Here is a 26875-nt window from a genome sequence, read left to right as displayed (position 1 = left end):
AGCTGGAATGACTCAAGGTGTCCAGGAAAGGTTTCTGTGTAAATATCAGACGCAGAGGTGTCTGTCTGACTCCCCACCCTACGGTCCCTCCCCTGATTCCTGCGCAAGCCAAACACTCCCGTGGCCACCCTGGCCCCTTCATCGTACCTCGATGGGCTGCCATTCGCCCAGGACAAACACGTGCAGCATGTTCACATCGGGGTCCTTATGGAAGACGTTGGGTTTGGCATGGTGCTGGAAGTGGCGGTGGTTCCACCAGTTGGCAGAGGCACCCTGTCAGGGGAGGAATAGCGATGAGCAGGGCAATCCTGGCAGCAGGGGCAGGGGGGGCCAGGACCCGCACGTCTTGGGACCAGATCCTAGCAGGTCCGATACTCAGGTCCCTAAAGTCAGAAATTGACTCTGCCAGTGCTGAGTCCAGAGTGCTGGGCAGCCCCTTGGCCAGGACTTCTGCATGGAGCCGGTTTACTCCACCCCTCCACCCTGATCATAAGATGGTGCTGGTGATGGATGGAGAGGCAACCACTTCAGCACACGTTGGGGGGGCCTCAGCTGTCCACCAGTCCTGGGGGGAGGCTAACGCCCTCATCCTCTGCTTGTCTCTCACTTGCGCCTGTTGTGCAGAGGGGAACACTTCCACTTGGGGAACAGTAAGAAGTGGTCCCTTACCATATGGGCCCAGCACTGTGCCCTTAGGTATGTGTACCAAAAAGAAACGAAAACATGGCCACACAAAAACTTGTACACAAACATTCCCAGCAGCATTATTCAAAATAACCAAAGCTGATGCCCTGATGAAGGGATAAACACTATGTGGCAGATCCAAATGGAATCTTTTTTGGCCATGCCATGAAAAGGTTTGACGTACTGACACGCACTACAGTATGGATGAACCTGAAAAGTACGACGCTAAGTGAAAGAAACCAGCCTCAAAGGAGTCTATTTACAATGTCCTGCGATTTCATTTACATGAAATGTCCAGCATGGGGGAAATCCATGGACAGGAAGATGAGTGCTTACCCAGTTCCAGGGTTGGGATGAGGGGTTTGGAAGTGATGGCTAAGTGGTGTGGGGTTTCTTTTGGGGGTGATGAAGATGTTCCAAAACTGATTTTGATGGAGAGTGCACAAATCTGTGAATATACTACAAGTCACGGATTTGCACACGTAACTGTAGAGCTTGTGAATTAGATCAAGAAAGCTTAAAAAAAAAATGAAGACCACAAATGGCTCCTGCTCTCAGAGGGCCCAGAGAGTAACTGGCAAGAGACAGCCCCACAGCCAGAGGGGCCACTGCACTGATAGGTGACCGCTGAGTCATGTGGGTGAGTCACACCATGTCCAAAAGAGTTTAATAAACAATCACCAACACAAGCAGGTAAGAGCTTTCCGGTTCCAACAGGCAAATGATAATCCCAGGGAACTCCCTGGCAGTCCAGGGATTAGAGTTCCAAGCTTTTACCACCGAGGGCTAGCTTCAGTTCCTGGTCAGGGAACTAAGATCCCACATGCCGCACAATGTGGCCAAAAATAACAAAAAATTATAATAAAAGTACGACTCTAGGAGACAAGAAGCATTACATGAGTATTTCTTTCAAGGCCACGAATTTCTGTCTCACCAGCTTCAACTCCAGATGTATTTTGAGGGCATGTCCCTCCATGGAGTCACCCAGTCATACAAAGAAGGAAACAAAACTCCTCTGACTTGTCAGCCTGAGTGTTTCATGGGTGAGCAGCTGCTGGATCAATCAATGCTTTGGCCTAGGGTTTGGCCATCTACAAAAAGGCCTAATTGCAATAACAAACATTTTACTTGGAAGATGTTTGGGTACAAATGCAGTCCCTGGACCCTAAGGGCCATGGGCAGGAACAGCTCTGAGCAGCTGTGGCCTTTGCAATGACCTCAGGTCCCTGGGCCTCCAAACCCAACAGAGCAAAAATAAAAAATAACAGCAAATGAGAGCTTAGAGGATTGGGAAATGAGACAATACATTGGTCTTTCTAGCCAAAAGGAGCCAAGTTCCTGGGAAAACCACAATGGAGTCCATGGTACAAAGGAATTAAGGAGCAAGGTATGTGAAACATGCGGTTTAGAATACACCAACCAAGAGATGTTTGTTGAATGAATAACTGGAGGAAAGAAAAATGGGCTGTGAGCACCTTAAGGATGAGATGTGGCAAGGTGGGGCCACCCCCGAACTTGGCATGGGGTGTAATGATGAAGTAGCTTTTGATGGTGCTCTTCTCTGCTGATTCTCTTCCATTCTTCTTCACTAGGCCCAACTTTACATACCATTCCTGGGACAGGGCAGCCCTGCCTGCCTTGGAGCCATGATTCAGTGATGCCTATCCCGGGAATGGAGCAGGGAAGGAGGCCAGCCCTTGTCTACCAAGGGAGAGTAGGGCCTCCCTCCACACTGGGGTAGGGGGCCCTCACTCCACACTGGGGTGCTTCACCCCACACTGGGTGAAGGAATGTGCTGACAGAGCTGTAAAAGTTTTGGGAGGCCACTCAGAAGGTCTGTTCTTGGGCAGCATACTGGGTAGAAGGGGGCAGACAGAGTGAGGGTCCCTTTTCTGACAGAGGCCGAGTGACGGCCTTGGGGGAAGGGAAGCGTGAGCTGTCACAGAAGCGGAGAGAAAGCCTCCTTGGTTGGTGCCAGCAGGGGTGGGCAGAGCCATAGTAGAGCCTCATTAACAATATTTTCAAAAATCTATCACCCTTTTGCTCATCTTTTTGAAACGAGAGAACTGCCGAGTTTGACGATCTCTCTCAACCAAGCGACAGTCAAGTAATTTTTAATTAAGTTGAAGTAAATTAATAATAAATTTGGTTTCAGTATAAATAATAAACTTAAACTTCGTCTTGGGGCTTTTTATATACCACCTTTCCAAATTTTAAGTAGCTTTCAACTACTTTAATTCTCTGGTGAACAAAATTCAACCAGTTTAAAAAAAAAAAGAGAACACATAAAAACATGTATGTAAGATACAAGTTGTCCTTCGGTTTCATATTCCAATAAGTCTCAAAGTCCTAATATTTATTTAAAATGTTGGCATTTTGTTCATTGTGGATTTTTTTTTTTGGCATTAATTTTACTTAAACAAACAAACAAACAAAAATTGCATGGCAGCCGGGATAGGAGGGGAGCTTTGCGGAAGAATGGATACATGTATATGTATAGCTGAGTCCCTTTGCTGTCCACCTGAAACTATCACAACATGTTAATCAGATTATACCTAATTAAAAGCTTTTAAAATATTGCATTAAAATGCTACTTATTTCATTCCTGATTCTTTTTGTCATTGCTTGAATTTTGCGTTCCTGGGACACACTTGTGTGCTCACTTGCCTCACCCTAGTCCCAGCCCTGGTGACCCCAGATAAGGCTGAGGAAAGACTTGTGGGTTCCAAAGATTTCCATTTTCAGATGCAGTCTAGATGGTGCCAGGCCTGGCAGTTTGCATTTTATCATGAGTGCAATGCCAAATAGACGCTCACCCTCACAGAACCATGTCTGTACAAGGTTAACCCCAGGAAGAAATGGCCACCGGAAGTGACATGGGGAGAAATGGCCACCGGAAGTGATGGGGACCAAAGGAAAAGGCGTAGTCGGGAGGTGGAGCCCCCCCCCCCCACCCCCACCGAAATCCCATGGCAGCGTGGGCTGGCATTAAGAAGCAGGTCCCAGCATCCTGAACTCCCGGCACCCCGTTCAGGGCCCTCAGTGGGCTGAGCTAAGACGTCCAAGTTGGTGGGGTCCTTGAAGACTATAATAGGACCATGTGCCCACCACGTGCCAAAGCGATGCCGTGAAAGCCAGGATGCTCTTGGCTCTGGGGCACCCCTGACTGAGCTGTCCGGTTACACCAGTGGCTTGGACACAGCACGCAGGACACAGCTAGCAGGGAGCTGGCAAGCCATCAGCAGAACCCAGGGCCCTGACCTCCTAGAACCTCCCAGCCCGAGTACCCTGTCACTCCAGATTTCACAAATCAACATTCTACAAGGCCAGTCCCCTGTCCCGACCTCATCTTCTGACACAAGAGCTGTGTCCCAGAGCCCTTCAAGGTTACACAGGCATCAGGGGGGACAGGCCCTCCCGGCTCCCACCCAGAATCTGGAAACAGGACAAAGTGCATCTTTGTTAAGTGTGTAGGGATAACCTGGGTCTGGAGTGAAATGTTACTCTCAACACCGAGGAGGGTTTTCTCCAACAGAAAAGGGAATAAAATGAAACAAAGCGCTCTACTATGTGCATCCTTCACCCCTGAAGTTCTGGAAAGAAACCAGGTTCTCAGACAGCTCCAGGCTCAGGGCCAGGCAAACTGCTTACTAAGAAACTGGTTACCAGTTCAGTGGTAATTCACTCCCAACCAGACCCTGAGCGGACAAGTGAAAGACTGGTTGTTGTTGGGTCGCAGGGGTTGACATTCAACCCAGACACGTAGCTTTTCCCAAGCCAAGGTAGGGAAGGACAGGAGTCTTTGCAGCTAGATGCTGCTGGGGTAGTGCTGGGCAGGAGGATGAGAATCTGTTTCAAAGGGAGACTTGGCAAGGACTTATTTCCAAAACCAAAGAGATAATGCCTATCACATGAACACAAGGTTGCTGGCAAGTCCAGTTCATCTTTGTACAAACTTGCCAAGCTACAAGGCTGTTGCAGGTCTGCCTCCTGATCTGTAGGGTGATGAGACAGCTACCTGCCCTTCTGGGTTTTACACAATTCTTGCCCTTTGGCTCAGTACACTGTTTGAAGTCCCTTATCTAAAGACTTAAGAGAAACATGAGGTCTCAGATATAAAACATCACCTGATGGAGGGAGCATACCGATGTATCAAGAGAGATTGTTTCTTCAGATGCAAGCTATTATATATGGAATGAATAAACAGCAAGGACCTACTGTGTAGCACAGGGAACTGTATTCATTATCCATAATGGAAAAGAATATGAAAAAGGGATGCAGGAATGTATATATGCTTGCGTGCTAAGTTGCTCAGTCATGCCCGACTCTTTGCGACCCTATGGACTGTAGCCCGCCAGGCTCCTTCTTCTGTCCAGGACATTCTCCAAGCAAGAATGCTGGAGTGGGTTCCCTTTTCCTTCTTCAGGGAATCTTCCTGAACCAGGGATCAAACCCTCGTCTCTTACATCTCCTGCATCGGCAGGCGGATTCTTTACCTCTAGTGCCACCAGGAAAGCCCACCAAGGAAGCCCACATATAACTAAATCACTTTGCTATACAGCAGAAATTAACAGAATATCGTAAACCAATTCTGCTTTAATTAAAAAAAAAAAAAAAAGAGAGAGAGAGACTGCTTCTTTACTGGCTCCAAACTGAAAGGAATTTATCAGTAAGTCTTCAGGTAAGGAACAAATGTAATTAACTAAGAAGCATGTGCCTGTTTGCACAACCACTACCCTAGTTTTGTGTGTCTAGTGTGGTTAGGAGACAGGCCTTGGAAGCTCAGAGAAGCAGAGGGTTGGCAGGTCCTGCAGCTCACGCAGGACACTGACCAGAGTGGTGACCTGGTCCAAGGGAAGCGAGATGGCAGTGTGCCCACCACTAACTGATGGAATGGATGCCCAGGGTGACCAATATTTACCTTTAAGTGACCGATGATGAACTTGTGGACGAGGTGGTTCCACATGGACTTCTGGTAAACAGAGAGGTGGCCGTAATCGTGTTGTAGCCATCCAGCCTGGGCCTGGGGAGAGAGGGCCATGGAGGCTTTCAGAGCATTGGCACCTAGGCACCAGGCCTCTGCCAGCTGGGGGAGGCAGGGGGCGGGGGCTTCAAGTGACAGGTGAGGATGTCACGCCTCACCTGAGAGGTAGCAAGGACGAAGGCCGTAATGATGGTTGGAATCCAGCCGTTGCCAAAGTAGAAGATAGTGAACCAGGCGATGCTCTCCATGGCGATGATGTGGGCCAGGTGGAGAAGGAAGAAGAGCTGGTTGCTCTTGAACAGGTTCATGTCCTCAGCGGTCTTCCTCAGGGCCCGGAAGTCCTCGGTGATCTGGGACTGTTGAGCCAGAGCACGAGGATGGAGTCAACCGCCCAGCCGCTCCAGGGGGGACCAATCCACACACCCAAGCCCCAGAGGAGCCCAGTTGCTATGCACTATAACGGCTGCTGTTGCTCTGTACCTGCCTGGACCTGGCACAGCCTTGGAATTATGTGTTTGTCCACAGCCAGTTCAGTGGCAGAAAAAGGATTTCACTCAAAATGCTGTCCATTTTGTGTAGCAGCATTATTCAAGATAGGCCAAAGACAGAAATAACCCAAATTCTATTAATGGAGGAAGGGCTGAATAAAATGTGGTGCATACATACAATGGAATATTACACAGCCTTCAAAAGGGAGGGAAATGATGACACATGCTGCTAATGAGCAAACCCTGAAGACACTGAGCCAAGTGAGATTAAGTCAAACATGAAAAGACAAATATTTATGAGTCCCTTTCTATGAGGTATCTAGAAGAGATTCTTCAGTGGAAAGAATAGTGTTTACCAGGAGCTGTTGGGAGGGACAGATGGGTAGTTAATGTTTATTGGAAATAGAATCTCAATGTGGGGTGATGACAAAGTTCTAGAGACAGATGGTGGTGATGGTTGCACAACAGTGTGAATGTACTCAAAGCCACTGAACTGTGTATTTCCAGAGAGTTAAAATGGGGAATTCCCTGGTTGCCTAGTGGTTGAGATTCCACCCTTTCACTGCTAAGGGCCCCAATTCAATCTCTGGTAAAGGAAGTGAGATCCTTGCAAGCTGCCCAGCACAGCCAAAATAAAATAAATATTTAAAATAAATATTTTATTTAAGAAAGGTTAAAATGGTAAATTTTATTATGTCTATTTTACACCATTTTTTTCTTTTTTTAAAAGTTTAGGGACTTCCCTGGAGGTCCACTGATTAAGACCATGCTTCCACTGCTGGGGATGTTGGTTTGATCCCTGGTCAGAGGACCTAAGATCCCACATGTGGTGTGGCCAAATACATGAACTAAATTAAATGATAAAGAAGCTTATGTTTTCCACTACCTGACATGCACCCCTTGTTCTGAACACTCTGTCAGACAGGAGAGGGCTCAGTGCGCTGGGCAAATGGGAAGCAGAGTCAAGGGTGGGTCTGGGAAAGAGGGTATCACTGAGAGAAAGAGGGAAGCTAGGAGGCAGGAGCAGGCCATGAGGGGGAAGCAAGCCCAGATATAAGGGCAAGTGACTAGGGAAGAGAGAAACCCTCTGTGCCCAGCCTGGCACCACTGAGACCCCAGAGGAAGAGACTAGGAATGAATTACTCCAAGGACGGGGGTGGGGGGCAAGCCTAAGCTGGCACAGGAGGAGGCGGGCTCACCAGGGCCAGGGGAGTCCTCCCTGACCCCAGGTGACGAGCAGTGGTTCTCCCTGGACAGGCACAAAGGCTCCTACCCCGTACCCTACACTCACCATTTTGGGGTGATCCCCTCCACGCCACCCCAGCCCTCCCCTCCTTCCTCATCTGGTCAGACTCACATTCTTGCCGCGGTCCTGGCTGGGCTCCTCAGGGGCCAGCTCGCCGATCAACAGGGGCTTCATGAACTTGCGCACAAAATCAAGGTTGCGGTGGAAGGCCAGGAAGGCGTCCTGGAGAGCAGGGGGCAGGTGGTGAGTACCTCTACCCCGGCTCCGGCCAGCACCTCCACCCCAGGGAGGGCAGGGCTTGCCAGCAGAAGCTCTGCGCCACTAGGACAACAGGACACCAAACGGGGCATCCATGATCCGCCCCCAAGTGTTCTCTGAGCCTCCTCCTGGCGGGTCCCTCGGCGCCGGATTCCCATGGAGATGCCACTTGCAGCTGCATCGTGATGAGGGGCCGCTGAGCTCACCAAGGATGTTTACCAAAAAATGTGCCCCTCCAGGGATGCGGGCTGGGCAGGGCTGGGAACCAAATTCTCCGAGGGCTACACTGCCACCCACCATGAAGTACATATGGCTGTCAACAAAGAACAAGCCTGGAGCTTACCACAGGTATGCAAAATATGCTTAGATGATGCTATACCCAAAACAGATACATGATTACATAAATGCATTGGTGGGAGGAGCTCTTTCATATTTTGAAAAGGTATGAAAATAATTATGAAGATTATGAAAGCTTTTTTATGCAGATCTCTAAACTGTTATGTGTTAAGCCTGTGGCATCAGGCCTTGCTTTATCTGCGTTACTTTCCAAACTCTCTAATACTGCTGCATTGCTTTTAAAATGAAAAGAATGAATGCTGTGCCTTTTCATCTTTTTTTCCAATTATTAAAGTTTTGGCAAATTCACAAAATGTACAGAAGAATAAAGAGGAAAATTAATACCACTCAGAGAATGACTACCACTGCTAATATATCAGGATTTTTTTCCCTAGTTTTTTTCCTATACATGTATGTTACATAAAACAAATATAGCATTTCTCTTAGAGATGAGCTGACAATAGAGTCCCCTACCCCCAGAGTATGCAGTGTGAGGTCACAGTGATAAACGGTGTTCACCTTGCATCAAACTAAGCTTCAAGGTGCACCTGAAACTAACATAATACTGTGTGTGCCTGCTTAGTCAATAAGTCATGTCTGACTCTGTGCGACCCCTGGGACTGTAGCCCACCAGGCTCTTCTGTCCATGGGATTCTCCAGGCAAGAATACTGGAGTGAGTTGCCATGCCCTCCTTCAGGGGATCTTCCTGACCCAGGGATCAAACCCACGTCTCCTTCATCTCATGCATCTCCTGCAGTGGCAAGCAGACTATTTACCATTGAGCCAGTTGGGAAGCCAACATAATACTGGACATCAACTGTATTTCAACTTAAAATTAAAGAAAATCAAATTTTGAGACTTTGCTTGGAGAGAATAAATCAAATGACACCATGAGAAACAACTGGAAAAATCAATGCAGTTGTAGAACATTGAGGATGTCTGTGTGTGTGTAGGAGGTGTGGGGGAGGAGGGGCCATAGATTGAAAGAGACAGAAAAAGGTATAACAAAACACTATAAAAACTGCAGTATTTGATTTGAAAGCCTCCTGTTTGGGGTGGGGGGAACCCAGCAGTTCTCCAAGACATTCTGGGGTTGAATGAGAAATTTGGAATACGGACAAGACAGCTGGTCATATTAAAAGAATCACTATTGAACTTCCCTGATGGTCCAGAGGTTAAGAATATGCCTGCCAGTGCAGGGGACAAGGGTTTGATCCCTGGCCTGGGAAGATTCCATATGTTGCTGGGCAACTAAGCCCACAGGCCCTAGAGCTTGCTCTACAACAAAAGAAACCACTGCAATGAGAAGCCTACACCTTGAAACTAGAGAAAAGCTGGCAAGCAGCAACAAAGACCCAGCACAGTCATAAATAAATAATATTAAAGATTAATAAAGAATCAGTATTAATTTTATTAAATGTAACCAAAGTACTGAGATCCTGTTAGAGAATGTCCCTGTTCTTAGAGGATGCTGAAATGGCATAATAATGATGCAGTTTATTTTCATATTATTTTCATACAATTCAGCAAAAAACAATGCATATATGCATAAAGAGGAATATGAAATGTGGCAAAATGTTGAGATTAGTGAATCTTGGTTAAGGATATACAAGTGTTCAATTCTTTCAACTTTTTTGTATATTTGGAAATTTTCATAACTTAAGAAAAAACAAGGAAGAAATGAGGAAGATGCTGACAATTCATAAAAGTGTGTTCAGCCCCCGTGCCCAAGTATCTCACAAGGGTAATTGCCAGTCTTCTTCCGTTTCCTGGCATCAAGCCCTTCTGCCTGGTCTTTATTCTATTTGTGTCTAGAACAGACTGACAAAGCAACACTTTGTACAGAGGAAAACTGGGCCCGGAGTCTTTTAAAAATGTCTGCACCCCTACCTTGCTGAACCAAAAAGGACGGTAGCAGAGGATCTGAGCAAGTACCCCTTCAGAGAAGAGATGGGCTCCTATTGCAGGGGCCTGGATCAGAGAGTGAGGAGTGTGGGGTCTGCTCTGGACCAGCAGGTACCTCCGCCCCATCCCTGCCTCCATCTCCTCTGCATGTGGCCTTGGTGGTAAGGCAGTGAGCGTGCGGGCGTGCTAAGTCGCTTCAGTCGGGTCCAACTCTTTGTGACCCCATGGACTGTAGCCCCCCAGGCTCCTCTGTCCATGGGATTTCCCAAGCAAGAATACTGGAGTGGGTTGCCATGCCCTCCTCCAGGGATCTTCCTACCCCAGGGATCGAACCTGCATCCCAGGAGGCTCCTGCATTGCAGGCAGACGCTTTACCACTGAGCCGCCGGGGAGCTGGCCTGCAGTGAGCACAGCCTTCCAAAGTCAGAGCTGAGAAAAGCCCTGTCACTGCTTCACCTCGAATGACACCACAGCTTTTGAAAAAAGGGAAAGTTCTCGGTATGGCAGTTTCCTGACGAACAACGGCTGATAATAATGAAACAATCTCTACTCTGCAGGCCATCGCCTCTCACCCAGCGCCCATGGCCTCCCCCAACCAGGTCCAGGTCACATCTCCCAGCCTCTGCCTGGATTGAGGAACCTGGTGAAGCAGATAAAACTCCTGTCCTGACCGAGGCCACCCCTGGGCCATCTCCAGAGGCCAAGGGAAAGGAACGGCCACAACGTGCCAGGTGGGGAGAAAGGAAAGTGGTCTCCATTACCTCCCTGAAGCCTCAAGCCCCACTTTACAGATCAAGGCACTGGAGCCCGGGAAGGTGACATTCATTCAAGTGGCATTGTTGTTTAGTTGCTCAGTCATGTCTGACCCTTTTGGGACCCCGTGAACTGCAGCCTGACAGGCTCCTCTGTCCATGGGATTCCCCAGGCAAGAATACTGGAGGGGGGCGCCATTTCTTTCTCCAGGGGATCTTCCTGACCCAGGGATCGAACCCAGATCTTCTGCATTGGCAGGTGGATTCTTAGCCACTGAGCCACCAGGGAAACCCTCAGGGTCAAATCCAGGTTCACCCGACCCAGGGACCACGTCCCCACAAGCCTCACATAGGTTGAGAAAGCCAAGCTCTGTTAATTGTCTCACTGTCTATGGCAGATGCAGCAGCTTTCCGAGCAGGCCTGGTGGAAACTACCTGGGAACCAGCCAAGCTGGTTACCACGCTCTTCTGCCTGGCGACCTGCTTCCTCAGCATCTCAGGGCTGGCTTGTCCCAACTTACCACCCCATCTGAAAGAACCACGCCCTAGTCCCATGCTTTCTAAGACATCACCCTGCTTTACCTTCTTCACAACTGTTATCAAAAACCACAAGTTATATTACTTGCTCACTTCTTTATTGCCTGTTTCCCCAACTAGAACATAAGCTCCACCGAAGGGCCAAGCCTGTCTCGTTCACTGCAATAACCTCAGTACCAACGGCGATGTTCCAACGATGTGGGGTTCACAGGATACCACAGCTGTGCACCCTCTCAGCTCAGCAGACTTTTCCACTCTTCAGCCATTTTGCACCTCTTGTGCTTCCAGAATATCATTGCCTTCTTGGTGGCTGAGATTATGCAGGTCAGCCACTGAACCATGGATTTTGTGTACCCATGAATCTTTACTTGTGCTGCAGTTCCTAGTTTAGAGATGAGAAAAAAGACTGATGGAGGTGAAGCCAGTGGGTCACGCTCCAGGTGCACCTAACTCTAGACTTTTCTGCTTTTCACACAAAAGTGAAAGTGATAGCTGCTCAGTCGTGTCCAACTATTTGTGACCCATGGACAGCAGCCTGCCAGGCTCCTCTATCCATGGGCAAGAATACTGGAGTGGGTTGCCATTTCCTCCTCCAGGCGATCTTCCTGACCCAAGGATTGAACCTGGATCTCCTGCATTGCAGGCAGATTCTTAACCATCTGAGCCACCAGGGAAGCCCTGTTCATACAAAGGCCTCGATCAAAATGAACTCCCTCCTCCTGAAAGTTGACCACTTTTTGTGTATCCCCCTTACAAGTGTCACAGGTGCGCCTCACAAGGTTGCAGGGGGCTCCCAGCAGCTGCCTGGTTAAAGCATCTGGCTGACACAAGGTAGGCCAAGGGGCAAGAGAGTACAGACCAATCCAAATGTTGACTTTGGAACAAGGACTGGAAGCAGGCTTTATCCTTCTCTGGCAGGGAGATTGCAACCAAAGAGTTTACAGGAAGGCCAGGGACGCAGGTGAAGGTGAGGGAGTGGCCAGCGGTTGGGGAGCAGGGGATGCAGACCCACCCCCAGGAGGGTAGATGTGTGTATTAGATGCTCGGGAGGTTAGGCTGTAGATAAAGGACCAAAACACCCAGATTCCCCAAGGCAAGACCTTCACCAGTTCCTACTTCCACCATCTCCCAGTTCCCATGCCAGCCCTTTCTGCATGAAGAGATCCTCCCTGCCCAGCCCTCACGCACTGAGCAGAACTCACAGCTCCTCCTGCACTGACCATCAGGTGTCACGGCCTATTTCTGACTGTGTCCGCCTCTGCGGCGTGCTGTGTGTGTGTGTGCTCAGTGGTGTCTGACTCTTTGCAAGACTACAGATTATAGCCCGCCAGGCTCTTCTTCTGTCCATGGGATTTTTTTCCAGGCAAGAGTACTGGAGTGGGTTGCCATTTCCTACTCCAGGGGATCTTCCAGACTCAGATCTCGAACCTGCGTCTCTTATGTCTCTTGCACTGGCAGGTGGATTCTGGGAAGCCTCCCAGCTCTGCAGAGCAAGATGAATCTCTAATCCAGCTCCCCATATCTGGGCACATGGCCAGGGACTGGGGAAGCTCAGGAGAAGGAAACTCAGGGTGGCCCCAGGCACAGGGACTCTCCAGAACAAGGGGTTACAGAGCGAGATGCAGAGGAAGGACCCTTTATTCTCAGCTGGATCCAAGGATGCTGACTTCCTTTCCACAGTGGGGAGATTTAAGCAGGATGAGGGTGGGGTGGGAAGCCCCTGTGCCACATCCCCTCCAAGGGAAAGAAGCAGTGGAGGCTGGGGTGGGGGTGGGGGGCAGAGGGCTCTTGACGAGAGGGTCCCTGCTGATGCCAGGCACAGGCAACCCAGGCATGAAGGAATCACAGCAAGGAAACACATCTCAGTAAAATGCAGAACATATCAGCAGTGCTGGGGCTGGGTACACCACCTTCCAAAGGCTGCAGCCAGCAGGAAGTGAACTGCTCGGACAAAGATCTAGCTGAGGGGGTGGAGCTGCCCTCCAGGCACAAACACCAGAGGGATTTCATGTAAATATCTTTTACCTTTGGCAGCAAAGCGGTCACCAAGTTTCCTCTGCTTCCTGCTTGTTCTTTTCTGGTTTACTGAACTCCCTACTATGAGGACTGGTTCCAAATTGGGAAAGGAGTACATCAAGGCTGTATGTTGCCACCTTGCTTATTCAACTTATATGCAGAGTACATCATGCAAAATGCTGGGCTGGATGAAGCACAAGCTAGACTCAAGATTGCTGGGAGAAATATCAATAACCTCAGATATGCAAATGACACCACTCTTACGTCAGAAACCAAACAGGAACTAAAGAGCCTCTTGATGAAAGTGAAAGAGCAAATAGATGGGGAAACAATGGAAAGAGTGACAGACTTTATTTTCTTGGGGCTCCAAAATCAGCGTAGTTGGTGACTGCAGCCATGAAATGAAAAGACACTTGCTCCTTGGAAGAAAAGCTATGGCAAACCTAGTAGTAGAAGTAGTGCAGTTAAAGTCACTCATTAGTGTCCGACTCTTTGCGACCCCATGGTCTATACAGTCCACAGGATTCTCCAGGCCAGAATACTGGAGTGGGTAGCCTTTCCCTTCTCCAAGGGATATTCCCAACCCAGGCATCAAACCCAGGTCTCCCACATTGCAGGCAGATTCTCTTTACCAACTGAGCCATGAGGGAAGCCCATGACAAACCCAGACAGCAAATTTAAAAGCAGATACATTACTTTACCAACAAAGGTCCATCTAGTCAAAGCTATGGTTTTTCTAGTAGTCATGTATGGATGTGAGTTGGACCATAAAGAAAACTGAGCGCCGAAAAATTGATGTTTTTGAACTGTGGTGTTGGAGAAGACTCTTGAGAGTCCCTTGGTCTGCAAGGAGATCACACCAGTCAAGTCTAAAGGAAATCAGTTCTGAATATTCATTGGAAGGCCTGATGCTAAAGCTGAAACTCCAATACTTTGGCCACCTGATGGGAAGAACTGACTCATTGGAAAAGACCCCGACCTGAGAAAGACTAAAGGGAGGAGGAGACAGGGACGACAGAGGAGAAGATGGTTGTGTAACAGGACGGAAAGGGGCAGGGCACAACTTTTAAAAGAATGACATAACCCAAGGACACAACATAAACCAATTAGAATCCAATGGGATCAAAGTGGCAGGCAAGACTAGATCTTAATCCTTAATCCTCAAGTGAAATGACACACCCAGAGGTGCCATGATAGTTCCACAGCACTGTTAAAAGACCAAGGAGTGGGCGGTGGCCCAAATCCTGGAAATCTCCACCCCCTCCACAAAATAGCTGGAATAATCCTCCCACTCTCATTAGCATATGAAATTACCCAGCCTATAAAAACTAACCACATCAAATTTTGCGGCTGGTTCGCCCTCTGCGATGGCCCTTCTCTCTGTATCTGAATAAATCCACTTCTTAACCTATCACTTTGTCTCTCACTGAATTCTTTCTGTGATGAGACATAAAGAACCTGAGCTTGATTATGTCCTGAAACCAGGTACTGTGTGTTTTGGCTGTTTCAAGTCCCACGCAGGGTTTTGGCTGGTTTTGAGTTCCAGCCACGTGGGTTCAAGTCCCAAAATGGGTTTTGGCTGGTTTGAGTCCCAGCCATGGGGGTTTGAGTCCCAATCTGAGGTAAACGGCTTCAGTTGGATGGTATCACCAACTTGCTGGACATGAGTTTGAGCAAGCTCTGGGAGTTGGTGATGGACAGGGAAGCCTGGTGTGCTGCAGTCCATGGGGTTGCAAAGAGTTGGACATGACTGAGTGACTGAACTGAACTATTATGCATGCTAGGAACCTGTATACCCGTGTGCAGGACGCTAAGCGCCCCACAGTAATGACCCTGCACACCAGTGGAGTGTTCTGAAATTTAAAGAATGACTCACCCACAGCCAATGTGAGCCTGACGATAAATAACTTTCCCATTTCATAGACCTGGGAAGTGAAGTTCAGGGTTAAGTGTCTTGCCCAGGATTCTTAAAGCTAGAACTCAAACCCAGGTCCTCTGCCTTTCAAACCTGCAGCCTCCTGACTTGAGGAGGCCAGAGATTCATTCCATTTTCAATCTGTTGCCTTTTCCCAAGAACAGCCTAGGAGAAAGTGAAAACAGGAATGAATCTTGACCTCTTCTCACCTTCCCTGGGTTCCCAGAGGCGACGGATGCAGACAGGGTAAGAAAACGCACTGTGACAATGCACTGAGGTGGGGCAGCTGGGGTCTAGAGGTAAAAGTTCCAGATTCAATCTCAGTTTGAAAGGAGAGAAGCAAATCCAGCAGGTGCATTCACTACCTTTTAATTAATCACCTTTGTGCCCAGGACCAACTTGGAGCTACAGAAATGCTGGGGGAAATGTGTGATGAGTAACTGTAATATAAGCATGCTTAATTGTGTATGATTCTTCACCCCATGGACTGCAGCCCACCAGTTCCTCTGTCCATGGGATTTTCCAGGCAAGAATACTGGAGTGGGTTGCATTTCCTCCTTCAGGGGATCTTCCTGATCTGGGGATTGAACTCACACCTCCTGCATTGCAGGCAGACTCTTTACCTGCTGAGCCATCAGGGAAGCCCAAAAGTGTATGATGAGTCTTTGTTAAGCATGAAAAATTCTGGGTGGAGGGTGGGAAGGAGGTTTGAGATAAATTATGAGTTTGGGATTAACACATACATATTACTATATATAAAATAGATAAACAAGGAGGACATTACTGTATAGGATAGGGAGCTATATTCGATGTCTTGTAATAGACTCTGAAAAAGAATCTGAAATCTGTATGTATGTATGTAACTGAATTACTTTGCTGTACATTTGAAACTGACACAACATTGTAAATTAACTATCCTTCAGTTGAAAAATAGAAAAAAAAAAAAGTTCTGCAGTGGTGGGACCCTGCCTCTGAAAGAGGAAAGACGCCCTGGAACACAGGCAAGGGCTCCCTTTGCCCACAGCAAGGCAAAGACCAGAGAAGAGCCAGAGGACTAGAGGGGAAGGAACCCAAGGTGAAAACAGGAAGGAAGGAGTACAGGAGGAGGGAAGGGAAGATGGGCTAGGAGGTCTCCCTGATGGTAGATCCTGAATTGTGGTCTGAGTGTTGCCAAGAGGGGCTTCCCTGGTGGCTCAGATGGGAAAGCAATGTCTGTCTGCAATGCGGGAGACCTGGGTTCGATCCCTGGGTTGGGAAGATCCCCTGGAGAAGGAAATGGCAGCCCACTCCAGTACTCTTGCCTGGAAAATCCCATGGGCTGAGGAGCCTGGTTGGTAGTCCATGGGATCGCAAAGAGTCAGACATGACCGAGCGACTTCACTTTGCCAAGAGGAGCTTCCCAGATGGTGCTAGTGGTAAAGAACTCACCTCCCAGTGCAGATGTTAAGAGATGTGGGTTTGATTCCCGAGTTGGGAAGATCTCCTAGAGCAGGGCATGGCAACCCACTACAGTATCCTTGCCTGGAGAATCCCATGGACAGAGGAGTCTGGGGGGCTCCATAGGGTCACAAAAGAATCAGACACGACTGAAGTGACTTAGCAGGCATGCTCCCAAGAGAGCAAGGTTTTTAAACCCAAGATCAATGAGAGCTACTCACTACAGGCCTGATCTGTACAATTGTGCCTTGTGAGCTGTAAAAATTTAGTTTCATTTTTTCTGCTTGAAAGCAGAAGGACCAAATGACAACTGCTTGCTCTTGCTCTTCTGTAACAGGAAAGTCCCCTATTGAGGCCCCAGATTATCTGGCTTCCTTGACTGCCAGCCTCAGGTGAGGATTCTACTGCATCTAGATTGACTTAGAACGGTGCATTCGAGTGCTCCCAGGAAGCTGACCTCTATATACCCATCAACTCTTGCCAAACTTTACAGGACTGTAAATATTCTCACTGCTCCCACTCTGAGGAAGTTCACACCCAAGGGCAAAGCCACTTTCTCAACAGCCAAAAAGTAGTCTCTCCATTCCCAGCCTGTTCCGGTGTCCCTGGAGTCCCCTTTCCAGAGACACCAGACTTCCTGGGTCTTATTCAACTGTGGTCCCAAACGAAGAAAGAAAGAGAGAAAGAGATGGGGAGGGAGAGAGAGATATGGGGGGAGAGAGAGGGAGAAAGGAAACCCAGTTGCTCACTCCACCATTATTCAATAAGATTAATGCATTTCATGCCCCAAAAGTTTTATCTCACAAGGCAGTAAGCTCTGGGCATAGAGATTCTTTCTGTGTCTTGCTACACCAAATGGACCTGGCACAGATTTTAAAAAGTTTCCTCCAAATTCCTCCTTGTTTACTTTACATTCCAGCTGTTACATAATCCTCACTCTTACACTCACTTCTCTGATAACGTAATATGGAAGAATCTTGTCTGTGGTCTACTGCAAGTTAATCACTGAAGGGATGTTTGCCTATAAACTTAAATTATACATAACGGCTCATCTCTGGGAGCCCTGCTTCACAGGTAATGAACATTGAGCTAAAGTATGAATACCTTTGTCTAGCTCCCAGAAAACCTCCTGACCAAACCTGTGAATGACTGCTGGGAACAAGACACTAACACATCCCCTTGTGAGGCTGATGGAAACCAGAAGTGTTCGACTTTACCCCTGCCCCTTCAGTATAAAAGGATCCTGAATTCTAACTCAGGCAAGATGGATCTTTGGGGCAGGAGCCCACTGTCTTCCCAGTTTGCTGGCCTTAGGTAAAAGGTCCTTATTCCTTGCCGCAACAACTGTCTCTTGACTATTAGCTTGTCATACAGTGAGCAGTACATACATACAGTCATACAGTGAGTAGACTTAGTTATGTTGCAGTAAATAACATTCCATTGCATTTATCTAATGCTTGCAGTTTATGAAATGCCTTGCCACCTAAGAAAATAAATAAATAATAAATAATAATAAATATAACACTGTGGAATAAATGGGCTTCCCTTTTCCTGGTGGCTCAAACAGTAAAGAATCTGCCTGTGATGTGGGAGACCCAGGTTTGATCCCTGGGTGGGGAATATCCTCTCGAGAAGCAAATGGCAACCCCACTCCAGTATTCTTGCTTGGAGAATTCCATGGACAGAGGAGCCTGGCGGGCTACAGTGCACGGGGTTGCAGAAGAGTCGGACACAACTGAGCAACTAAAGAAAACAACGGAATAAACACACCAATCCACCAGACCAATCCACAGGCTTTTGACTTTTCCTTCTAGGAAACTTTTCAATGAAGACTCAACCATGGGCAGGAACCTTCAGAACTTATTAATGAAGTCATGGCAGGACTCCAACCAAGAGTCAAGTCTTTACTTAGGAACTCGTCTTAGGCCACCTCCTCACAGGGTTGTATAAAGGTCCCAGTGAAATAATAAACTGATGGTGCTTAAAAATCTTACACCCACCTAAGTCACGATCACTTTCACAGCCCCAAGGGCTTAAGCCAAGTTCACAAGCAGGTAAAATGGGATGGAGCCAAAAGCTATCACTTACCCCCTGCTGGTCAAAGCAAGGAGCCAAGTAACAGCTTAGATTATAGCTGTCTGACCTGCCCCCATCCTTTGACTCTTGCCTGTCCCAAAGAGATAGAAGAGGTAGGGAGACGTAGAACTCCACCCACTGACAGGCCCATAGAGCTTGAACAGCAAAGACCAAACAGCTCAGCATGCCAGACCTCCAGGTGGGATGAGCTAGGTCAAGTTGATCCCTCCCTAGTCACTCTCCCAAGTTCTCCGCGCTGTCAGACTTCTCGGCTTCCGGCTCACGGCCACCAAGAGTGGTCCCTTTCTTTCCTCCCTGCCTCTCCGAGTTCAGGGGCAGGTGGGGGAGGAGGGAGCGCGATAGGGGTGCTGTGCAGTCACAGAGCTGCCGGTTTGGTGAGTCAAGTTGAGGGTGAGATGGGCAGCCCTGGCTCGGGGAAGATCCTAGGGCGCCCCTGCCTCTCCCAGGGAAGGATGAAGGAAGGGCATTCTTGGCAGGATTTGAGAACAGAGGACTATTGAGCTGAAATCCCAGAGTAACCTCGGGTGCAGCCCGATCTGTTGCCAGCCTGGTGCTGCTATAACGTCCCGTCCCAAGGCCCCTCTCCACCTGGGCTTTGCAAACTCCAGCCCTTTTTCTTTCCACCAGTTTCCATCAGCACTGTCTCCTCCCTCCCCTTCAAGATCGCCGACCTCTGCGGGGGGTGCAGGTGAGGAGGGGGGGTCTCGGTAGTCTCAGAAAGCGTGGGAACAGGAGCTGCCAGGCGGGGTCTCCGAGGCAGCCATTGCGGACCTTCTGAGACTGCAATTCCAGCAGGAGCGAGCCCCGGCCGGGGACGAGCTTTCCTTCCCCGCCCCCTTGTCTGGCCGGAGAGTGGGGGACGCGCGCGGAGTCCCACACCTGGCTCCTCTCCCGCTCCTCTCCGCGGGACCCAGGGGCGGCCATCTTCCACGCTGGGGGCGCCAAAGTCTCACGGTCCCGGCGCCCCGGTTTGGGGGAGTTCCCAGGCTCCGGTTGAACTCGGAGGAAGGAACCGAGGCAAGGGTCCGAGCGCGCGCGGTAGATCCTGCACGGATCTCCACCGCTTGGATCTGCCTCCGGGGCTCCAGAATCCGAACCCCACGGCACGCTGACCCAGCTGTGCCACGGGACGAGGATTCGGAGGGGGAGGTGAGCGCCGTAGACACTTTTCCTTCCCACCGGGACGGCCCCCCCAAGCTCCACTCGGCGCTGGAGGTGTTGTCTGACGTCCTGAGACCCACGGCTCCTGCCTCCCACCTTCAGCGGAGAAGGGTGTGGGAGAGGCCCCAGGCCCTTACCGTAGCATCTTCCCCGGCGTAGTGCCCGATAACCCGCTGGCCCCCGGGGTGCCGGCTGGACCATTTGGTGATGTTGTAGACCTTGCGATCGATGACCAGCCACTTGTCGGTGCGCAGGTTGTGCTTCTGAATCTCCTCCCAGCGGAAGGTAGGCATCGGCGCCTCAAGCTCGGCGGCCCCCTCGCCCTGGTTCCCCCCCTTCCCCATGCTGCCTGCTGACCGGGTGGCCCAGTGCACTGAGGTGAGTGCGGTCCGGGCCCTTCTCGCTTTCGGCTTTTGTCTTCTCCTCCTCCTCCTCCCACGACGTCCCCTCCCCCAGCCTCCTCGCCTCGGCTCCGGAGTATCCCTGCCTTTCCTCTCCGCTTCCAAGTGCCCCGAAGCGGTCCCCTCCCTCCGGCCCTCCCTCCGCCCCCCTCCCCTCCCCCCCCACCCCCCAGCTCGCACTGGACTTTTGCCTTCAGAGAAAACTCCTGGGTAGCTCAGGGCCTCGAAGCCTCCTTTGCCCGCCCCTCCGGCTCCCCCCGCCCGGGACTCCGCATCCTCCCGCGTTCCCCTCCGCCTGGGTTTCCACAGTGATCAGCAGAGCGCCTGCACCAATCCGGGCACGTCGCCCCTCCTGCCATTGGCCCAGGAGGATCTTTCGAAGGCCAGCGGGCTGGGGCAGCGGTTCCCGGCTCCCCCGCCTGCCGGGCCACGCGGAGTCCAGAGGGGCCGGGAGGCCGGTTACGTGTCCGAACTCCTCCCTCCCCCCACTCCAGCCGGGGGCCCCCGAGGAGATCCCAGGGGAGCCTGGCGGGCAAGAGGGGGCGGCGGTTGGGGTTCGGGCGCTAAGGCGCACGCCGGCGACCCGCGCTCCCGGGTGTGCACCTGATGCCCGCACAAAGAGGGCCGCGCGGCTCCGCGCGCTTTGCGGTGGGGACCGGCCCAAGGCCGCGCTGGCGGGCGCGCAGGCGCGGCCAAGCCCCCGGGCAGGCTATTTCCACTGGGACCGGCCTGGTTAGATGACGCCCTCCCCTAGCCCGCTGGAATCGGTACTCCAGTATCGCCACATTGTGCTCGCTGTAGACACTGGCGCCCTCCTGCAGCCTCCCTGGGGGAACGCCAGCCTGCGGCTGGCCCAGGGCTCCAAAGCCTGTAATCAGTGGATCTTAGAAAAGAATTGTGGAACCTCTTATGTGCTTCCTTGTGTTCGGCGCCATGGTGGGGAGAGGACGGAGGGGGACGCCATGGTGGGGACGCGAGGACTTGGTTCTGGCCCTGAACTCAGGAATCTCGCAATTGGGAAGAAATGCTATGGAAACGATACAGGACCTCCTACGATGAACTGTTCAGTGCTGTTATACAGACTCCGGGAGATAAAGATGGGGATATCAAAAGAATAGACCTGTGCAGGCCCCCAGCGCTAATGGACCGAGCTGCTTGGGATTAGTGCCCTAGTGAAAGGATTGCCTGGCTTAGAAAGCTGAATTCCTTTACCCTCCCAGGTTTTTGCCTAGTCTAATAACTAAAATGATATAAGATATTATCAGGAGAAAAAGAAACATTTAATAATATGTATACCTCCTGTAGGGCTTCCCTGAAGGCTTAGATGATAGAATTTGCCTGCAATGAAGGAGACCCAGTTCTGATCCCTAGGTTGGGGGAGATCCCCTGGAGAAAAGAATGGCAACCCACTCCAGTATTCTTGCCTAAAGAATTCCGTGGACAGAGGAGTCTGGTGGGCTACAGTCCATGGGGTCATATAGAGTCAGCCAGGACAGAGGGACTAACACTTTCATTTTTCATACCTCCTGTATACATGTGAGATACTCAGAAAAACTGAGTAACTCCCTGAAAATTGCATGGTGAAAGCTCTTCACCCTAAATACCATCTTAGTAAAAAAAAAAACCAAAAGATGTGGGACTTCTCTGGTGGTCCACTGGCTAAGACTCCGCTCTTCCATGAAGGGGACCAGATTGCATCCGTGGTCTGGATCCCATGTGCCAAAGCTAAGAGTTCACATGCCACAGCTAATATTTACAACAACAAACAAAAGATGTTGGGGGTGGAGACCTGTGGAAGGTCACCAGGAAAAGCACAGTAAACAAGGTTAGGTTTTGTGCAGATTTGAGGCCTTATCTTCTGCACTGGACTTGAGTTTGAGTAAACTTCTGGAGTTGTTGATAGACAGGAAGGCCTGGTGTGTTGCAGTCCATGGAGCTGCAAAGAGTCAAGCATGACTGAGCTACTGAACTGAACTGAACTGAACTTCTGCACTGGTAAGTGTTTCTAGAAGTAAGGTCATCTTCCTCTTCCTGGTACATTGAGGGAGGTACCCTAACAGATGGAGATTTCCCCTGTACATGTGAATGCCTCTTACAAAAGGGTAACTTCTACTTAGTTTTCAGAGCTTCTCATGGTCTGCAGTTTCTTAAAAGTAATCAGCCTGAAATAGCCTTATGCCAAAGAGTTAAATTCTGTGGTGGCAAATTTTGTTCCCGTATAGCAGAAAATTCCTTTGAAAATTTCCCAAGATGTCTCACAGCCCAGAAACTAAGTTGATAGATTGGTCCATACCATGTTGAACCAATTTCCCAATGGTGAGACTAGGTCAGTTCAATTAGAGTTATATGTCTCATTTCAGGAGGTAAGTGATGCAACTGGGTCCCCAGAGTTAGCCCTATATTGTGCAGGAAATCAGGTATTTAATAAGAGGAATTTCTTTTTCTTTTTTAACTTTTAATTTTGTATAGGGATATAGAAGATTAACAATGTTGTGATAGTTTCAAGTGAGGGACTCAGCCATAAACATATATGTATCCATTCTCCCCAAACTCCCCTCCCATCTAGGCTGCCACATAACACTGAGTAGCATCGTGTACAAGCAACCATACGTTCGTTCTCCAAGTTTGTGAGTCTTAATATGAGGAATTTCTAAGGAAACAAAGTGAATGGTTGGAGCAAATTATAACCCAATGTCTGAGTCCTGAGAGCTGCCAGTGAGAGCTGACATCAGTTCTAGATGTCAGACTCAAAGCATCTTCACATGGAGTGAGGGCAAATGGTGGCAATCAGATTCTCCTGATTTACAGTTTGAATGTCTGATGATATCATGCATGTTGGTGGCCCATCGAATTTTTCTGAATGGCCCAGACAACAACAAACACAAAGAAGATTGTCTAAACATGAGGTATTGTGGCAATTTCTCTGAAGTTTATATCAAGTCATTCAGTCTGTAGGGCTTCGAGGAAAAGAGCAGCTTTTGTTCTTGGTGATTCCAAGTCAGAAGGTTGGGAGAAAATTGGAAAGTTTATTTTGGAGCATCATAACCAGATATTGAAGGAAACTAGTAGAATTCAGGATCCAGTTCAATTCACAAGTAAATAACAAAATCTCAAAGACAATGAACAGTACTAGAGTCTGATATCTACAATGAACAGTACTAGAGTCTGATATCTACAAAGGTGTGCTATTGAAACAATTTTTCTCTTTAAAATCACCCTGTTCAGTCACTAAGTTGTGTCCGACTCTTTGCAACCCCTTGGACTGTAGCACAACAGGCTTCCCTGTCCTTCACTGTCTCCTGGAGTTTGTTCAAACCCATGTCCATTGAGTCGGTGATGCCATCCAATCATTTCATCCTCTGTTGCCCCCTTCTTCTCCTGTCCTCAATCTTTCCCAGCATCAGGGTCTTTTCCAATGAGTCGGCCCCTCGCATCAGGTGGCCAAATATTGGAGCTTCAGCATCAGTCTTTCCAGTGAATAGTCAAGGTTGGTTTCCTTTAGGATTGACTGGTTTGATCTCTTTGCTGTCCAAGGGACTCTCAAGAGTCTTCTCTAGCATCACAGTTCAAAAGCATCAATTCTTTGGCACTCAGCCTTCTTTATGGTCCAACTGTCACATCCATACAAGACGACTGGAAAAACCATAGTTATACAGACCTTTGTCGGCAAAGTAATGTCTCTCCTTTTAAAGATGATGTCTAGGTTTGACACTGCTTTTCTTCCAAGGAGCAATTGTCTTTTAATTTCATGGCTGCAGTCACCATCCACAGTGATTTTGCAGCCCCCCAAAATATAAGCTGTCACTGTTAACTACTTTCCCCCCATTTATCTGCCATGAAGTGATAGGACTCGAAGCCATGATCTTAGTTTTTGGAATGTTGCATTTTAAGCCATCTTAAAATCACCTTAATTTCTACCAAAGATAGACAAATTAAGGCCAGTTTGTTTGCAAAAGAAGTATAGCCTCATCAGACTTGGCCAGATTATATACTAAGTGCAGCAAGAATAGTGATTGATCATGTAGGCTCTCTAAAATCTGGTTTGAGGGAACTTTACATAAGGAACCTTCAGAGTGAAATTTTCACAGCTTCTTGAGGTCAAGAAGCCAAGCCAAGGACCAGCCATTGTGAAAATGAATTAACAGAAACCTCATTTAAGATGGAGTTGGGAGGTCAGAAGAGGGAGCTCTCATGCCCCCATTCAATGTCAATCGCAAACCGGATAGAAAGTACTTTGACTGTATAGTCATGGGGTCGCTGAGTCAGGCACGACTGAGTAACTTGTACTTTGCATCTCCACCGGAAGAAGGTTACTACTTAACGCCCAGCAGGAGGAAGGAAGAACTTCTCCTGCCCTGCAACAGCCCCAGACAACAAGAGACTGTCACAACTCAGCCAATGAAAAGTCACTACCTTTCAAACTTTCTGTTTCTTCCAATGGACTCTTTGTTTATATCAGCCCCTCCCAGCTTCCCTTTCTTTTCTATCAAAGAATGATTTTGAAACTGCTAGGTGGCATTCAGCAAGAGGCCAAGTGATAGCTAAGAAGTGATTTATCAGATTAGGACACTTGTGGTACTTACAAGTGGGTAGGAGAGAGGATGTCGTGCCCTGAGTGGGCTACAGTTTTATAATCAAAGGAAAAGTGTGTGTGTGTGTAGGGGGTGGGGTGGGGGAAAGACCACTTTATTCCTCGTTCTTGAGTAGACGTCATGATTCCATCATCAGTTCCTCCTCTGGGTTGGGCAGTGGAGTTTTCATATCCCTACATGGTCAAGCCGGGACTGTCATGGCACTATAGAAAAATAATTTTGGGTCTCAGTACAATGAGGAACTTTCACTTTGAAGTGTCACCTTTCCAGAAATTGTTGTTTTTTATGTGTGCAAAGAGCATGTCCTAGAGGTCATTAACTTACTGAGCTCACCGGACTGAATGTGGGTCTCATGCCACCATTGTTTTATTGTTTTGAGGCATGTCTCCTGCCTCTGTTTCATGGTTTTATGGTTAAGCAAACCTGTTTTCTTGAGTGATCATTAACTTACTGAGGTCTCCCAAAGCCCCCTAAAGTTCCCTCTGTAATTGCCTTAATGGGATTTCTGAGCTAACTATTTGATTATCCTACTCTGTCCCTATCAGTTCTCCCCTTTGTTCTCCAGATTTGCTTGTGATTTGCTGTAGGTTGTATGTACCAAATTGCAGTTCTTTGCTGTTCCTATATACACCCATTTTGCTGGTAAAATAACTGACTTTTGTTTTAGGGCAACACCATCAGACTCTCCTGCGATACCTATAGATTTGAGTGAGTCCTCTATTTTTGAGGTTCCCCTAAATATTATGAGATTCCTGCCCCTGCCAGGAAGTGGCAGATGAAGGCCTTATTCATCTGGTAAGCTTGCTGGTAATCTTGTAAGTAAGGTGCCAGGCCAGCTTTGTGAAGGGGCTTTATTGGTTCCATAAAGTCAACCTGAGTTCTTTAAAGCTGTCTGGTCATATCTGAGTCTCTGCACATCTCTCAAATATGGCATTCCAGTCAAAGGTTTGGTACTATAACCAGTGTTTCTCGTTGTGTCCTGTTATAAGAACAGATTCTTAGAAACTAAGAGTTTCTGAATTCTGGAGGGATCTGGTAGAGAGAAGACATAAATGTTTCATCTTTGTTCACAAGATATATTTTACTAAATTACTGTAAGTCATAGATAGCTTAAGAGAAAAAAGTTTCCTTAAGCGTGGAGAGCGTGCATGTGTGTATGCACGCTCAGTCGTGTCCAAATCTTTGCTACCCCAGGCAGGCAGATTCTTTACCACTGCACAACCTGGGATGCCTAAGTGTGAAAAGACAAAACCTTAAAGAACCTTAAAGCAATAAAACAAAGTCACAAAAATTATAATCATTCTTATCAGTTTATTCAATTCCATATTATTCATTCTTGATCTCTTGTTAGCAATTTTATGAATTCAGTTTTTCCTTAGGGTTCTGTTAATTCTTATCCAGTTCAGTTTTATGGTCTTAAAGTTATAGGAAATGTGTATTTGTCAGAATTCCTTTTCTTGAATCTCCTTGATTCTGCATACGTATACGTTGGAGTGTTTTGCTTTTCCTCTGGATCCATTTAGTTTAGGAAAAATTCCTGCTGGATCTGAATATCAGCTGTCATTATGAGTTCAGCCAGACTGGTGGCCTCTCACCTTATTTTCTTTCTGTCTTTTATCGAACCATTAATCTCAGGAGGTAATCCACAAAAACTTTAGAGAATTCTTCCTGCATTTAAGGCATTCTTTAACTATGGCCTTTAGCTTGGCCTTTGACCAAGGAGTGACAGTTATCTAAGAAAGACTGTCTGCAACCTCAAGTGGTTTTATTTTCAAAAATAATTGTCTAATAGTCTCTTCAGAGTGGAAAGGGAATTCAGACAAAGGATTACTAGGATAAGCACTCAAAGGAGGACAGAGAGGAGCAGTAGGAGTTAAGTTAATCTCATGGTTTTTTTTTTTTTTCTTCTGTAAATTATCTTTTAGTTTAAATTTCTTCCATTTGTTTGTTTGTTTCAATTTATTTAGTTATTTTAGTTTTGGTTGTTCTGGGTCTTCATTGCTGCAATTGGGTTTTCTCTAGCTGTGGCGAGCAGGGGCCACTCTTAATTGTAGTGTGCGAGCTT

At 48.2% G+C, this 26875-nt stretch overlaps 1 protein-coding gene across 1 annotated transcript in view; it reads right to left on the bottom strand.

Moving 5' to 3' along the window:
- FADS2 (fatty acid desaturase 2) overlaps positions 1-20325 on the bottom strand; it is a 36418-nt gene extending 16093 nt beyond the window's left edge. Inside the window, exons 1-5 of the mRNA XM_065937474.1 lie at positions 19955-20325; positions 7514-7624; positions 5827-6024; positions 5606-5707; positions 148-273 (exon numbers count right to left, since the gene is read on the bottom strand). Coding sequence (XP_065793546.1) covers positions 148-273; positions 5606-5707; positions 5827-6024; positions 7514-7624; positions 19955-20161 — 744 coding nt within the window. The 5' untranslated portion in view covers positions 20162-20325. The remainder of the gene's footprint in view (positions 1-147; positions 274-5605; positions 5708-5826; positions 6025-7513; positions 7625-19954) is intronic.
- Between the last annotated feature and the right edge of the window lie 6550 nt (positions 20326-26875).

Source organism: Muntiacus reevesi, chromosome 5, assembly GCF_963930625.1.
Source record: "Muntiacus reevesi chromosome 5, mMunRee1.1, whole genome shotgun sequence".
Lineage (NCBI taxonomy): Eukaryota > Metazoa > Chordata > Mammalia > Artiodactyla > Cervidae > Muntiacus > Muntiacus reevesi.
Note: the sequence above shows the minus strand (reverse complement) of the source record. Positions and strands in the feature narration are given on the sequence as shown.